Genomic DNA, 16,723 nt, shown 5'->3' on the forward strand with positions numbered 1-16,723 from the left:
GAAGGAATTCAAGTCATAGGAAGGTGGAAATACAGAAGCAGGCAGGGAGTTCCAGAGTTTACCAGAGAAAGGGATGAATGATTGAGAATGATGGTTAACTCTTGCGTTAGAGAGGTGGACAGAATAGGGATGAGAGAAAGAAGAAAGTCTAATTCTGAAAGGCCCTGGGTAACTTTGGGCGACTCGGCATGATTCTGAGTAATTTAAGATGCTTTGAGATGACTCCTTGTGACTCTGTGGTTTTAGGTGACAATGGATGGCCTTGTATGACTCTCAGTTAATCTAGGTAACTCAGGGTGTCTGCGGGTGACCTTGGATAGGCCTACATACACACACACACACACACACACACACACACACACACACACACACACACACACATACACACACCTTCGTTGAGAAGATCATGAAAAAAAAAAAAAAACACTTAAAATAAACGGTATGTACACAACACCATAATCTAGCAAGTGTGTCGTGCAAAAAGGGCAACAAGTTTTGTAATAAGCAGATAAATTAAGGAGAAAAAGATCCCGACAAGATACTTCGCGGGGCCACATAATTTTTCGTTCATGGCGGCAACACAAGTAACCTTCCAGGGCGCGAGGGAAAGTGGAGGCGAGGCGTAATCAAGACAGTAATTGCGCACCTGGGGACATATACCTGCCAAGAGACCCCTCCATTTGATACCCGGGGATCTCAAGACCTTTGGGAGGAGGAAAGGAGGAGGGAGCAAAGAGCAGGCAAGAGGGAAAGAAATGTAAAGCACACAGATCGTTTTCATATTTCAACGGGGTAACTTAATTCTTCTTTTGATCTTTTGGACGAGTATTGATAGCAGCGTCTTTTGATGGAGGCTCAGACGTGGACCTGCTGACCTAATGCCTCCCTCACGCCTCCACCCATTTCCCGTCGTCTTGTCTTGCCCAATTCCTCCTCTTTTATTTGGAGGCCGGTTGCTTCTTTCATCCACGCCTCGTCGCTTCGCCTTGTTTCATCCACGTCTCTTTCATCCACATCGCGGCGTTCCCTTACTGCTTTCATCCACGCTGTCACTCCAAATCACGGTCCCTTCTTCACCATTCATGCACACCAAGTCGCTCCCATCATCCCTTCCTTCTCCTTCATCCATGCTCTGTCATCCCATCGTGGTGTCTTCCCGTTCCTTTATCCACGCCGAATCGCCTCCGTCATGACATTTTCTTTTCACTCAATCTGTTATTCCATCACGGTCTCTCTCTCCTTTTCATTCACGTCCCGTCGTCTCCTCAGAGTCTATTCCTCCCCTTTCATCCACACTCTGTCGCTCCCTCACAGTTCATTCCTCTCCTCCATCCACTCCTCGTCGACTCTTCACAGTTTACTCCTCCGCTTCATACACTTCATACACGCCTCTCACGCCCCCTCCTCTTCCTCCACAGTGGCGTGCTCCACAGTGACGGTGTCGAGATGCCAGGCGGCGCTCAAGACCCTGGTTCAGTTTTCATGGTTCCAGCCCACCTGTTTGTGCCGGGAGCCGCGCCTCGATCCGCAGTGCAATGCCTTCAGGGACCTTCTCTTCGACCACCCCTGCGTCTTCATCATCAGGAAAGGTGAGCCTCGTCCCTCCTTCAATATTCAATCAGCTTTAAAGGCGGCTATATCAATGACTGCAGTATTAACAGGTAATAAGTGGTGCTGGGCGTTGCTCAGGCAAGGTCGGTGCTCTCTTGATAATTTAAAGACGTTTTATTCGTTTTTCTTTCTATACGATTTTCCAAAAGGTGATGTCTACACGCTGGATCTTGTTTACTCTGTTGTGTTCTTCACGCTGCGGGTTATGATGGGGAGTCTTGAGTGTTTGACTGATTTACTTTGCTTCGCGTCTATTGAATTTTATGTTGCGTGACTGGAGACATACTGACCAAACATCAAAAGAGAGTACGCCTAGCGACCTGGCGAGTTAAGGTGTTGACAGTCTTTTCAAAGCCTCTGAGGATTATTTTGGGTGATTTTTTTTTATTTATTTATCTATTTATTTTTTACGTGCAAAGAAGTCAAGGATCAAAAGAAAACGAGAAAAATGTTAAATTGACGCTTTAAAAAAAAAACAATAGAAAAAAGACAACGATTGATGACATTATTGCACTTCAACGAAGGAGGCGGTGAAGGACGGAGTGATAGTTTTGTGGCGAGAGCTGTTTTACTGTTAAAACCGTTTGACCGTCCACTAAGACTTGGCGACATTTGTTTGTGCCAAGTATACCTTAAGCCTCCCCAGGTAATGAAGCTGCTAAGACCTTGTTGTTGTTCTTGTTTTCTTTTTTCACGTTTATACATTTTTCTTCCTTGCTCTTGCCTGTTTCCTGTCATTCCACGCGCATGCCCTGCTTTGTGCTAGATCTGATGAAACGTAATCGACAGAGAAATGGATGATATTAATAAGGGTAACAGTAATAACACATCCCTGAAATTAATTAAGATAAGCTTCGAGCAATTATATTTATCCTACATCATTAAATCATAGCCATAAAAAATGGTTGCCACGTGCTGCTTTAATGCGATGAGGTGCAATTCATATTTCAAGGATTAACCAGAGTAATCATATTGAAAGTGAAATATTCAAGTCCTTCTTTCTTCCATCCCCCTCCCTCCCCCGCCTCCCAACACTGGTCTCCGCGGCGCCCCAGACGTGGACCTACACCCGCTGCATTACATCCCCACCTGTCACGTCGCGTCGGACATCTGCCGCGAGAGTCCGTGGTGTCAGCAGCAGCTCGACATGTTCCGCACCACCTGCAAGTACCGCGATGGCCGCTGCAGGAACCCAGACAGGTGAGACTTCTCACCTTGCGGCATCTCTCTCACCTTCACGCCTTCCTAACGGTGAGGGAGTGAACCACGAGTGACTTTTGCTGTAACTTTTTCACTGCTAGATCTTCTTTTTTTTTCACATAAATACTTATAACTTTTGAGACGCTATTTATTCATGTGCTTATTTATTAATTTATTTATTTATTTGTCATTCTATTTACTAATTCTATTTTATTTTTCTATAGTGGAATCTCTTAAATAGCTTCTTCCTCTTATATCTAGAAGAGGCGAAATCAACCTCCAATTCTCCCTTGCTTTCTGTGTATCCATGCAAACAGGGTTTTTTTTCAGTATTCAAATATGCTATTGTATATTCTTCTTCATGACGAGAAAAATTTCTAAGTGCGACATTTTCCTCTGAGGATATCGAAGAATGTTGGAAAGGATAGGAAAATCTTACGGATTTTGTGAGAGATCTTAGGTTGATGTTCTTTTGCGTTGCTTATTTTCCTCGTAATGAAAGGAATGTGAACTGCCGGTGATCTTTTGTCCTATGGAAGATTTTTAGGCTGTTTGATATAATTGGACAGTTATATGATTGACAGTTATATAGTTGTTATATGATTGAGCCTTTTTCAGGCTTTTTTTTTTTGTTGTCATTGGACAGAGAACTTCTTACATAAAAAAAAGTGTAACATTAATTGTTCCATATATTCTCAGACGGGAAAAAAAAACATTTTACTCTGAATGGAAAACACTATATAGCTATATGGCGTTTTCGTATTCGAATGGTGTGAGATGGACTGAAAGTCTGAATTAAGTTTGGTGCCTTGGAGGGAGTGGAGGGATTTGTGACGGCAGAAGGAAGGGGAAAGGTATGGAAGATAGATGAGGCAAGGAAGGGAAGGAGGTGGAGAGAATTGAAGAGGGAGAGGATAGTAATTGCCAGAGAGGGAGGGAAGCAGGGAGGGGCAAGTCATTTGTTCTCTCACGTTTACGAATAATGATTTGACAACTCGCATTACACTCTGAGAACTGCAGTTGATAATTACCCTTCACGACGAGAGAAATTAAGAAGCGCGACTGACTTTTGATCAAGAGTGATTTTGAAACATCCTTCTTGAAATAATTAAAGTCATAGGAAGATGGAAATACAGAAACAGCCAAGGAGTTTCAGAGTTTACCAAAGAAATAGATGTTTGATTGAGAATACTGGTTAACTCTTGCATTAGAGAGGTAGACAGAAAGTTAAAAGTGTTGTGCAGCGAGGCCGTGGAAGGAGAGGATACATTCAGTTAGGAAGATCAGAAGAGTACTTTGCGTGAAAAAAAAGATAGATATCAAGAGATGCAACGTTGCAGCGATGAGAGAAAGGCTGAATATAGTCAGAAAGAGAAGAGGAGTAGATAAGACGAAACGCTTTTTATTCCACCTTGTCTAAAAGAGCGGTATGAGTGGAACACCTCCCCCCCCAGCATACATGTGAAGCGTACTCCATACAAGGACGATAAGGCCCCTGTACATAGCAGCTGGGGGAGGGAGCGAAAAAAACTGGCAGAGACGACTCAGAACACCTAACTTTATAGAAGCTGTTTTAGCTGGAGATGAGATGTGAAATTTCTAGTTTAGATTATAAGAAAATGACAGACCGAGGATGTTCAGTGTAGAGAGGAGGAAAGGTGAGTGTTATTGAAGGAGAGGGGATACTTGTCTGGAAGGTTGTGTCGAGTTGATACATTATCACTCGTATTCTTCCTCCTGAAAAGAGAAATAACCTACTGATAGTATTATTTTTCTTCCCCAAGAAGAACATTTCAAGTTTCATATGACAGGGAAACTATTTTAAGAGTTTTGGTCATGTTTATAATCGTCTATTCTCGTTTCCTTCATCTGGGATCTTGTAGTGCTGCTTGTGACCTTTTCCCGCTTCGCCCTACAGAGAGAATTGCCTCACTTCGTGGTTGAAACTTCGGGAGACACCTTTACTAGGATGCATCTGTCCCGACAACAAGGACAAGCGGTGTGGGCATCTTTACTCCCTTGTCAACGAAAATCCTTGTCTCGGTGAGTGTCTGTCCCTTACCGCTCTTTTCCACTCCTCACTTCTTCATTTACTACCTATTTCGAGCTTTTCCCTATGTCCGCTTTGTTGTATTTAGTTTCTTCTCCTTTCCTATTATTCAGTTCTTTCTTCATTCACAACCTTTCATTCTTTCTCCTTCATCATTACGATTCTTTTTTCTCCATCATTTTCTTCTTCCTTCCTTCTTAACAATATTATCTTCTTCTTTCTTTGTTTATTATGTATGTATGTTTGTTTTTTCATACACTCTTCTCTTCTCTTTTCTTCACTTACTAACTTTTCTTTCCCCCTTTCCCATATTCTCCCCTAACTTTCTTCATTTCCTGCCTATTTTTTTAACTTCTCTCTCATACTTCCTTTTTTTCTTTTTCTTTTTTTTCTCTCTAAATTTTACCATCTCATCTTTCTTCGTCCTTCCTCTTCATATCTTGCGCACGTTTCCCACATTGTTTTTCTTTTATATTTTCACGCCTTTCTCAAAATTGTAACACTTCATCTTTCTTCTTCCAAAATTCTCCTCGTTATTATATCTTATCAACTTTTCCTACACTATACTTCTTTCCATTTTCACTCCTTGCTTCATTCATCCTTTTCCTTCACCTCCTCTTCTCTCCTCTCTCTTTCTCCTCGTTTCTCTCTTCCATTCACTCTTTTTACTCTCCCTTCGTTCCATCCTTTCATCCACGCCTGCTTACCTTCCTATCTCACTCCCTCCCCCCCTCTCTCTCTCTCTCTCTCTCTCTCTCTCTCTCTCTCTCTCTCTCTCTCTCTCTCTCTCTCTCTCTCTCTCTCTCTCTCTCTCCTTGCCTCCACTAACCCAGCCCTTCCACAGCGCCCTCCCGTCCCCCTGTGAGCCGCCTTTTTGTACGCTACACGTGAAGAGATCACCAGCGGATTTTCCTGCTGAGAGTTATGCTAATCCTCTCCCTGGTTCGCAAGAAAGGTGTGTGTGCGGTAATTGCTCAGGTAGGCAGGTAGACGGCACTCTCACGTATGCAGGAAGGGAAGAAGGAGCCTCTCAGGGGACAAGGCGACTGACTCAGAAAAGAAGAGGAAAGAAATAGTCGAAAAGTCACGACAGCCTGGGTAAGGCCTTATAGGTAAATTATTCTAGGGAACGCAGAATGCCAATAGAATACTATTGATAACAGCATGTATCTCTGAGGAAGGTGAAAGCGTAGTTCATGTCATAAAACAATAGAAACTAATAGATCGTGGTATTTCCTCTATAGTGTATACATTTGAGCTTCAAAATGATTGTGTAGATACTGTATGTGCGAGAGTATGTGTGTGTAAAGTACACAGAAAATGTGTGTGTGTGTGTGTGTGTGTGTGTGTGTGTGTGTGCCCAGTACACACAGAAAGACGTCTGTGTGTGTGTGGGCCCCATGGAAGACTCGGACGGAGGCCCAAGTGGATTAACGCGAAGAAAAGTTAGTATGCCGGTCACCCTGAGGGCCAGGGCGGGGCAGGAGTAACCCCGGCGTGTCCCTTGCAGGGGAGCGGTACCCGGGGCGCGTGGCGGCCATGTCGCGGGTGGCGGCCGCCCTGGGGTCGCCGCTCTCCCAGACGGTGTCGATGCCTACCGCTGCCGCCACGCACATCATCATCTCCACCTCCCAAGCTGACCCTCTCTACCCTCTCTCCACCAAACACCACTACCTCCAGCACCTGCCGGTGACCAGTACGTGCCCCAACACCACCTGTCTCATCGACAACCACCACCGCCACCACCCAATACGCCTTTTCGGCCACATTCCTCACTCGCACTCACCAGTTTGGCACTTGTCCTCACCGCATGAGAATGAGTCAGAGCCGCGCTTTAGTCTGCCACACCACACTTCCGCTCGTGCACTCCTTTCTGCTCGCACCGCACACACACACACACACACACACACACACCTCACAGCACCACCTCAGCCTTGTTTGCCCACAGTAGTAAAACTTTATCTTAAATTTTGGTCTATAAAACTGAGCCGCGAGCGTAGAAAATAATAAGCTACTCTGTCTTTTTTGCCCAACTGCTTAATATTTATCTTAGAAGTTACTGCTATTGCACTTGCCTTACAGAGAACATTAAGTGAGAGGCGAGTAGTTAAAAACTTTAAATTACTCTAATTTTTTTTCTCACCCGGAAAGGAAATAAAGCTTAATCTGCCCCAAGACTCACGTTTACTTAAACAACTTCGTACTTGGCTTAGTTGTTAATCAAAACAACAAATCAAAAAGCAACAAAGGTTATGATATTAAGCTTTACACACACACACACACACACACACACACACACACACAGCACTATCTGAACGCACTACTTGCATGTTTTCTTAGCACTATGTGGCACTTGCACCTCACTAGCACTCTCTCACCAGACTCACAGGCACTCTTAATCTCCTCCTTCACTTTTCTAGGCACCCAGACAGCAACCGAGCCACACACGCAGCACCAGCACGCCGCGGCACCTACAAACACCTACAGCCATCTTCCCGGAACACCCGAAGCACCCTACCTTCACAAACTGTTCCCTTACACTCAGCACCTCCCAGCACCTCTCCTCTCAGCACCTCAGCACCTCAGCACCGGCACTCGTACTTAGAACGAATTAATTGTGATGTACCTTTAGTAGATCAGCGCACAGAAAAGCTTCTATTAACTAGTTTGAGTTAGTCGAGCATTTTATTTAAATATAATTTTGCTAACCACTATACCTACGAATGTGTCTTTTGTATTTTTAACTTTACAATTATCATGACTACGTATCATTGTTGCAACGAAAATTATTTGTACATTATCCTCTAATTCTGAAAAGGGAAAAAAGATTCACGAACAAGATGTTGCGTCGAAGATGAGCAATTTTTTTTTAGTATGATTCGTTCAGGTTTCATCGCTCAGAGAACTGTATTCTCAGACGTTTTCGCATCTTGTCTCGACAACTTCTAACAGACATTAGTAGACGCTTCTGGGATTTTCAAGGTCTTTTTTTTTTTTTATGCTAGGGATAGTTCAACAAGGATTCTGCATTATCATTGGTAAAAACACTCATAGGAGCCCGATTGATCGTCTCTGTGGCCTTTGAAGAATAGTCTTGTTAACAGAACAAAACATTAAATAGTACGACACAAGGTTTTCGTTCCTCCCTTGACGTCTTGACGGAAGCCGCTAAACCCTAACAATTTTGTAAAGTCCACTAAAGCTTGCGAGTCAGCAGTTTATCTCATTTCCATGAGTATATTTGATTTCCTTTCACGACTCACTAAGGACTATCAGACTCGTTTACTCGTTTACAGACGTCAATATTTGAAGCAGTAAACATTAAAAAGCGAAGCGTCCCGTTCAGCGAGGTACCAAGACCCGCCACTCCCAACCTCGCCTCCCTCATCCATGCCGTCCGCCACAGAAAACGCTGCCTATCACAGTTTATGACATTGAAAATACTGGAAAGGACACAGAAAGCTGAAATACGATTAGGGCCAAAGTTTCTGGAGGTCCCGGAATTTTAAACTCTCCGCGGCTCCTGGTGACGAAGGGACGAGTGTAATTCCCTCTCCTCCACGCCCCAGGGATGCACAAGAAGCCACGTCTCCTTCCCTCGTCAGTCCACGGTGAAAAGCGAAAGATTTTAACGAACCGATAAAGTTTGTAATGTTGATAAGTTAATTACTCATTACAATATTTTTTTTCTAACAGCTCGTGTGACTGTAAGCGACACGTCAGTTAAAAACAAAACGAGAAGAACTAAACTGAAAAAATAAATAAATAAAGCGAACCGATGTTTATTTTCAAGAAGTATCAAGGATTTTTTCAACTATCATTTCACTTTTATGTTTGTGAACTCATTTTTTTTATTTGATCACTCTATCATTGTTCCTTCTCCCTCGACGCCTCCGTCACAGAGGCAGACCACAACGTGTCCTTGGATCAACTCAAGTACGTGGCGGGCACCTGTCACGAGGCCTTTGAGGGATGCATGGCCAACTCAGGCTGCCGCAGGTCTGTTATTCTCTGCTTTGTACGTTAATGAAGAATGGAACGTGTGTGTGTGTGTGTGTGTGTGTGTGTGTGTGTGTGTGTGTCAGTCTGTTTGTCTATCTGTGTCTAAACGGTAAAACAAACTACGAGTAAGACAGTGCATTTTATCAGATACCAAAGTTTGACAGAGATATAACGAGCAGTACTTGATGTTTTCTCTTCATTAGTAAACTGGAAGAGGTGAGCAGCCACTGCGAGGCCGCTAAGTGCCAGAAGGAAGATTGCAGGAGCGCCATTAAAAACATCTACAAATACCTACTCGACACTGACCAGGAGCTTGCCCTCAAGATCGCCCTCTGCGTGTGTAGGTAAGCTGGTATGACTGCTGTCCCGCCTCCTCCTCCTCCTCTTTCTCCTCCTTCTCTTCCTCCTCCTCCTCCTCCTCCTTCTCCCCACAACCCCGAAGTGATGCTGCCTACCCTCATCCCACCTTTAATCCAGAGTTCTCCACGCTGGACGCTTCTCTCAATCTCTCGTCTTCTAAAGAAAACGGAATCCTGGAGGTCAAATAGATATACCTTGATTCGTCTTTCTTGAAGTGGTATGCAATAATATTTTCTTTCTTCAACAGATGTACACTATTTTTTTTTTTCATAAAGTGAGTTATACTGAACTTTTTTTTTTTCGTAAACTAATATGAACTAACTTTTTTTTTTTTTTAAATGCCTGAATGCCTGAAACTCTTCGGAGTTTGCATAGCCTTACATTCATCGGTTATTTTATTACGTCACATTATAAATTAAGTAAATATGAAAAACAGATACAGTTTCTCGTACATGATAAATGCACGTAAGTTTGAAGCGTGTCGCAGAGAGCTTGGTCGCCTCGCAGCGGGCCGCGCCATCGTGGCAGGGTGTGTTGTGTTACTCGCTGCATAAACACACCAAGTCTGTCCACACCCACCATCAAGACGGCGTGAGCTTTGGGTGTGATGATGATCGTCTGCCAAGCGAGCCCGTCGTGGCTGAAATTGCCCGAGTCTCGCCAGATGGCTTGGTACTTACGAGGGTTTAGCTGTTCAATAAACAAACTTTTCTCATTCCCTTGAGGAGGTTTGCTGAAAGAGTTTCCCTGGGAAGTTACGGCCCTTGTTTGAGGACCTGGAGCTGTAGGGAACTAACTTTTGACGGTCTGTTGTCGCTGAAGCGGGAACAAGCGTCTACCTGATGTTACGTGAAGGAGACAACACCTGAGCTCGCTCCGCCCCTCTGCTCAGCATCCGGAGATGTGCGCGAATGGGTCCGCAATGTGAAGAAACACATTTACCTTTTCACCTACACCCCTTGTTGGCCTCTAAGCTACTCATGAAAAGCATGTTGAGTGATAATACACACATTTGACGCCTCTCTTGACTACAAATTAAATGTGATGATGCTGCGATAAGAGCCAGCAGCATGTGTATCTCGACACGCCTCTACCAAATATCCAACTGGTGTCGTTTTCTAACATTTAAAGCAAGCGTGAGATTTAACAAACATGCCATCTGCTAATTGTTTGTTTCACCAGAGGACAAAGGACTAACATTCCCCATCGTTTGATTAATTGCACTTCCTCCACCGGATCGCTGAATACCAATCCTTCCATGAATGTTTCTCTCTCCCTGACAGAGACAGCAGCGCCAAGAACTACGGCAAGTGCTTGAGGGGACAGCGGCGCCTCCATCCGCCCTGCGCCATCATGAGTGACTCCGCGTCCGCCAACCAGTGCCACAGTCTGGGAAGGGAATGCCGCGGGGACCGAGTGTGCAGGTAACTTCCTTTCACATCCTCCCTCCCTTGCTCACGTAAATGGATACTTGTCATTTGATGAGGCTTGCACTACAACATCACCATTGTTCGCCATGTACCATCATTTGCGTTTTTATGAGGTCATTATATAAGAAAGTTCAAGTCATTGAGCTTATACCATCACTGGCATTCTCTTGGAACACATTTAGTGTACTCCAGGTCTCATTACTGACCCAACACCGCTTCCATCCTCGTCTTGATGCCACGGTCACCTCCCTTCCCCGCCAACAGATACCAGCTTGAGCACTACGAGCTGTCCTGCGCGGCGGACACAGTGACGGGTCGCTGCGCAGGCCACCACAGGGAGTGTACCAAGGCTATGCTGGGCCTGCTGGGCACTAACTTGCACACCAACTGCGCCTGCAAAGTCACTGCCTTCCAGGACATCAACCAGTGCCTGGCCTGGAAGCGACTCATTTGGGGCAACCCTTGTGTAGGTCAGTCCACTCACTCATCAATTTTTCTTCATAAAAAAAAGGGCATCTGCCAATGATTAGGTCTTCCCCGTGCTTCTCTACCCCAATGATTTACGCTTATCGCACAAAAACCAGCATCAGCAAATTATATGACAGCAGGATGTATATTATTACACTATACGAGTAAGTGACACACTTTCACCACCCGAGGGAATATCCTCTTTCCGGACCATCTCATGAATGAAATATAAATAACTCCTGCACAGCAATAGACTTTAAATACAAGGGTACGCCATATTTCCCCGATAACGAGCAGCTAAATCCTATTATTGGATGATAATGAAGAGTAAAAGGTGTCACCAGAACAGCCCCTCACCTCACCTGTTTCCCGCATCCCCAGTGGAGGCTCAGCTCACCTACCACCTGAAGCAGCTCGGGATCAACGCTGACCCGCTCATCTCCTTCACTGACAGTCTGGACGCCCGTGTGGATCAGCTCCCTGCAGGTGAGAGACAGAATAACAGACAAGCCACCATGAGAGAGAGAGAGAGAGAGAGAGAGAGAGAGAGAGAGAGAGAGAGAGAGAGAGAGAGAGAGAGAGAGAGAGAGAGAGAGACGAACATAACACACACACACACACACACACACACACACACGCGAAAAAAATATATAAATAAATAAAATACGCTAAAACTTAATAATTCAGAACACACTTTCAAGAAGGTTAATGAATGTTTCTCGCCCTCAGAGGAAGAGACACTTTCCCCGCAGTTGGCGGTAGTCGGGGGCGCCAACAGAGCCCTTTACTCGAGGTCTGATTCCCTGGAAGATCTAACGGAGGAGGTGCCTAGACCAGTTGGCGTGGAGGCGCGGAAGGTTGCCAGCACCGCTCAGAGTGACCACACGCACCCCAACGCAGCCCCGGCAGCCCCCTTCGCCACCTTCACCACCTCCGCCACTAACAGGCCGGAGAGTGAGTTTTGGTGTTGGAAATTAGCATGATTTATTTTTCTATTCTTTTTATTCTTTAAATAGAAAAATAATAATTGCATTTTTAGTCCGTGGTGATGTTTGCTGTGGTATTCTAAATGATAGTTTCGCGATATATAGCTTACTTATATGTGACAAGGTTGTCTTTCACGCTCTTAGTCTTTCCGTCAGCCTAGTCTTGCCCTGAGATGGGTGCTGCTGTGTTGCAGATTACTGTGAGGTGCGACATCATTCAGACACCACCCCGCACATCATCGAGGAGGGCGAGAAGATAAGGGTGAGACTCATGCACATCAATCCTCTTTCTTCATTTCCCCATTCCCCTTTTTCTTGGAGCCTATGATATCTGAAAACCTGTTTCCGCAGTAACCCATAATTCTGTTCTGATAACTTCGAATTCATTTTCTTCCTGACACCTGCTTTCATTAACTTCCTCTCCCTGCAGCTGTATGACGGCAGAACCACTGACTGCTCGACGCTCTGCATCTGCCAGCAACACGGACAGATGCAGTGTATGGTGAGTGACCCAGTTAATTATGTTCACCTTCCCCGGCCAAGGACTGCACGGCCCTTAATCGCCTCACTTACTCGCAGGTGTTGGAGTGCACGAAGGAGAAGGCGTGCGAGACAACCTCTGCCGTGTATAACCACAACTCCCCAGCATATCAGGTCAGCCGAGGCGATTGTATCTGCTACTCTGGAGACTTTGTGTGTCAGCGGCCGAGGGAAGGTGAGCGTCTTGATGAATAAAAGCATGGAAATCCTCGAGACTATTAAGTATCGCTGAATGTTATTAAATACAACAACAGCAAGTGATTGCTGATGTGGCTTGTTACAGAGGACTTCAACTTGCCGATGGGTCTTTTCTTGATGCTTGGGTTCAGCAAGAAGGAAGAGGCGTTGCTGAAGAGCGCAACGGGGAGTGGCGTGGCGGAGGCCATCCCGCCCCTGCAGCAACTCTTCCGATCCATCGCTATAAACCTGGGTGTCAGTATTTTGAATCGTGAACTGTCGTGGAAAACTATGGAAATCCCTTACGATTCATTTCAGCTTAAAACCTAACTAAAATAACTGCATTACAGCTGTCTACAACATCCATCACTGCCTTACAGCAATAATTTGAATGCATATTTTAGATAACGAGTCGAACTAAATGTCATCACCACGTCATAACTGGTGGCACTTTGCATCCCTGCAGGAGGACTGTCAGCTGGAGTTGATCCATCACACTGAGAACAACGTGGTGCTTCAGGCAAGGCACTCCAAGCTGATGGTGGACCCGATGCACGCTGGCAACGTCACCTACAGCCAGGACATGCTGCACGACGAGCGGGACCGCTGCGAGGAGCCCATCCATAGGGTGGGAGCCATGTTCCAGCACCGCTCGCCGCGAATCCACCACGACGTGCGCCTCTCGCTCTTCGTGCTGGCCGAGGTTATTGACAATGTGCCGGACCACCAGAGAATCAGCAATGGCAGCAGCGGCCAGCCTTCGTCCTTGGCCATGCGGGCGTACTGGTGGGCGTGGCTGGCGGCAGCAGTGGTGGTGCTCGCCGCCAGGTTCCAGGCTTCTAACTACTCGGTCGCCGTCGCCACAGTTGCGTCGTGATGCTCAATTTGTTCCCTCACGTCGCGCTCCGCCGCCCGCCATTCGGCAAAACAGTGTACATAAGAGATGTGGATGGATGCCACGTATACATGTAAGGAATGTAAATACCTTGTATGCAGAGATGAGGTGTCGGTGTTGCAAGACAGTCATGTGAGGCGTCGTGAAACACTCAAGGTCGGCAGCGGCCTCCTCCTCATGCCAGGAGCCTCGCCTGTCCGCGACTCTCCCTTGTCGCTCGTTCATGTTCCTTCCGGCCGTCGTCCAGTCTGTGTCACGGGAAAGAGGGAAGTCACCCGCTATCGAAGTCGTCCTGTAAGATAAACGATACGTTATATGTATAAAACACACACATCACGTCCCGTCAAATGGTTCACTAACCAGCCAGCCACGCGGCACTGAGTGGGCGGAAAACACGAAGCATCAAGAGCCGCTGGGCGGACTTGGTGTCAGGCGGACTTTTCGCACACTCCCAGGTGCTCCTCGGCCCCTGGGTCCCGTGCCTGCGGGGCCTCCCTCAGCTGCCGTGCCATGGTCAACCCTTCACCGCGTGGTTTGTAAGTGTTCGTTTTTATCGTTTAGTGAGCTGCAGGCTCCCTCGGAGTTACTCTTGAGGGGAGTCGGTGATGCTTCCAGAAAAGCCAATAGTCCCAGATTTTTACCGGGTCGAGCGGCCGTCTGCCTGTCCTGTACAATCAGTGTCAACACACAACGTCTGGGGTCCTCCACTGCCCCGCCGCAAGTCTTCATTCACAAGAGCGCTAACTAAAGCTTGTCGTCTCTTCTCTGTTTATGAGATATAGTGAAGCTTAAAAGTACAGTCACGCACACTCTAGCCGCCAAAGCTTTGAAACACTTGATGTACATAAAGACACACCTACTGTATCGATTAAGTGTACATGTGCGTCACCCAACAAGCAACCCATGAAGTATATGTATGTACGTAAAGGTGTGTGTGTAGTATATATATATATATATATATATATATATATATATATATATATATATATATATATATATATATATATATATATATATATATATATATATATATATATATATATATATATATATCCATAAACACCCACGTGCTTGTCTGTACATAGGAATATATCGTATAAAACAGAAGTACCGTGTGTTCCGCCACAGCGTTGGTGGGAGACTTCAGACGGTTGCACCCAACAGAGGTGCAAGAGGTGCTGGTGGCGTCACGGAGGCTGCTGCTGTCATGGCGCCACAGATTCATGTCTCATGAGACACATTGGGGGTTTCCAGGTGATGCTGCTCCCCTGATAACTACACCTGAGGCCCAATGGTTCGCGTTCCCTCAGGTGAGGCGCGTTGGGTCTTTTCTGTATGAGGTCAATGAACCAGGCTTCGGGTGACCGCCTCTCCAATGACCTTAAGTGTATGTAGGTTCTTTCAAGGTCATGTGTGGTGCTACAGAGGTCACCCTGACCACCCGCAGAGGTTGGAATCCTGAGGTCACCAATATCTCTCAAATTATTATGTCGGTAGCCAATGGTGATCTCTGAAACACTCGAATCATCAGAGGTCCTTCCATGTCAACTGCTCGGCCAGTGCCAGGTCAGGTCAGGTCAGATTCCACGTTAGCCAGGTAGTGACATCTAGTGGATCCCTTGCCAAGCCTGTGTCATGTTCTTTCTGCTCAGTTTGCAATGTAGCTTAGGTGTCAATGTGACCAGTGGTTTATGTCGCCTGCCGTTTGGTGTCATGAGAGTACGTAGTGTGTAGGAGTAACGTGACATAGTAACGTAGCAGTGAATAATGTAACAGTTTTGCATTTTTTTTTCTCTCTCTTAAGGAGTCATCGGCCGTGACGGATGCTATGTAAAAAAGATAGAAAAAGCCTATAGAAAAGAAAATACTACAGTTTTTCCAGCATACAAAATCGATGTTGACTTTTTTTAACTGAATACAAAGAGAAAATTATGAATTATACATTTATGGAAATTTTGTTCATTTGTTCCCAACGAGGACAGAAATTTGCTTTACCCATTATTCATTTGTTTTCTGGCAAATCGACTGCGCACATAGTTTATGATCTAAATATTTGTATTTTTGTATATTTTGTATAAGTGCTCACCGAGCGAGTGATAATAGGGCATAAACTGATACAGATACGACTGAAACCGACACAATAAAGATAACATGTTCTTTGACCTTTCAATATCCAGATGAAGACACCAGCCTGCAAGATTGTCATTAGCTTCATATAATAGTAACAATAATAGTGATGAATAATACTAATGATAATGATAAAAAGTAATGATAAAATGTTGTGATGATAATGTTGATGTAAACAACAACAACAACAACAACAACAACAACAAAACAACAACAACAACAACAACAACAACAACAACAACAACAACAACAACAACAATAACAACAACAACAACAACAACGATAATGTAATAATAATAATAATAATGATAATAATAATAAGAATAATAATAATAATAATTTATAATAATAATAATAATAATAATAATAATAATAATAATAATAATAATAATAATAATAATTTTTTTCTTATCTTTTACGTCTGATAGTCTTAAGGGTAGGAAAGTGCTTCCTGACGAATAACAATAATAAACTTCATTCCTCACAAGGTCCATGCATCGGATACAGCCTCATACACAGCTCAATATGAAATAAAATAGACAAAATAAGTTAAAATGAATAAAGTACAAAAACAGACACATAAGTAAAAGCTAGACATAATTTTAGAAAACAGCAGCATGTAACAAGTATCCACTAATGAACAAGCCAAGGTGCCTTGGCTTAGTATCTGTTTCGTTGTCAGTGCGAGGTAAAGATGAAAGTACTTTGAGCATTGTATATTTTCCCAGCATAATGATTTCCATTAGTTATCATATTCACTTTACCACTTTTACCTTAAAATTCATCTTTATTTTTATGTGTCATGAGTACTGTAATAAAACTTTTAAGGAACAAAAGGTGAAGACCAGTTACTTATTATATTCAGTTTACCACTTTT

General features: G+C 44.5%; 1 protein-coding gene across 1 annotated transcript in view; it reads left to right on the plus strand.

Annotated features, from left to right (window-relative positions):
• LOC135088882 (uncharacterized) overlaps positions 1-14,481 on the plus strand; it is a 135,216-nt gene extending 120,735 nt beyond the window's left edge. The window contains exons 5-19 of the mRNA XM_063983944.1: positions 1,419-1,589; positions 2,667-2,811; positions 4,730-4,854; positions 6,372-6,557; positions 8,764-8,860; positions 9,067-9,207; positions 10,507-10,647; positions 10,918-11,123; positions 11,503-11,607; positions 11,851-12,075; positions 12,302-12,369; positions 12,538-12,609; positions 12,687-12,822; positions 12,931-13,079; positions 13,291-14,481. Coding sequence (XP_063840014.1) covers positions 1,419-1,589; positions 2,667-2,811; positions 4,730-4,854; positions 6,372-6,557; positions 8,764-8,860; positions 9,067-9,207; positions 10,507-10,647; positions 10,918-11,123; positions 11,503-11,607; positions 11,851-12,075; positions 12,302-12,369; positions 12,538-12,609; positions 12,687-12,822; positions 12,931-13,079; positions 13,291-13,701 — 2,378 coding nt within the window. The 3' untranslated portion in view covers positions 13,702-14,481. The remainder of the gene's footprint in view (positions 1-1,418; positions 1,590-2,666; positions 2,812-4,729; positions 4,855-6,371; positions 6,558-8,763; positions 8,861-9,066; positions 9,208-10,506; positions 10,648-10,917; positions 11,124-11,502; positions 11,608-11,850; positions 12,076-12,301; positions 12,370-12,537; positions 12,610-12,686; positions 12,823-12,930; positions 13,080-13,290) is intronic.
• The last annotated feature ends 2,242 nt before the right edge of the window (positions 14,482-16,723 follow it).

Source organism: Scylla paramamosain, chromosome 32 (assembly GCF_035594125.1).
Source record: "Scylla paramamosain isolate STU-SP2022 chromosome 32, ASM3559412v1, whole genome shotgun sequence".
NCBI classification, from domain to species: Eukaryota; Metazoa; Arthropoda; class Malacostraca; order Decapoda; family Portunidae; genus Scylla; species Scylla paramamosain.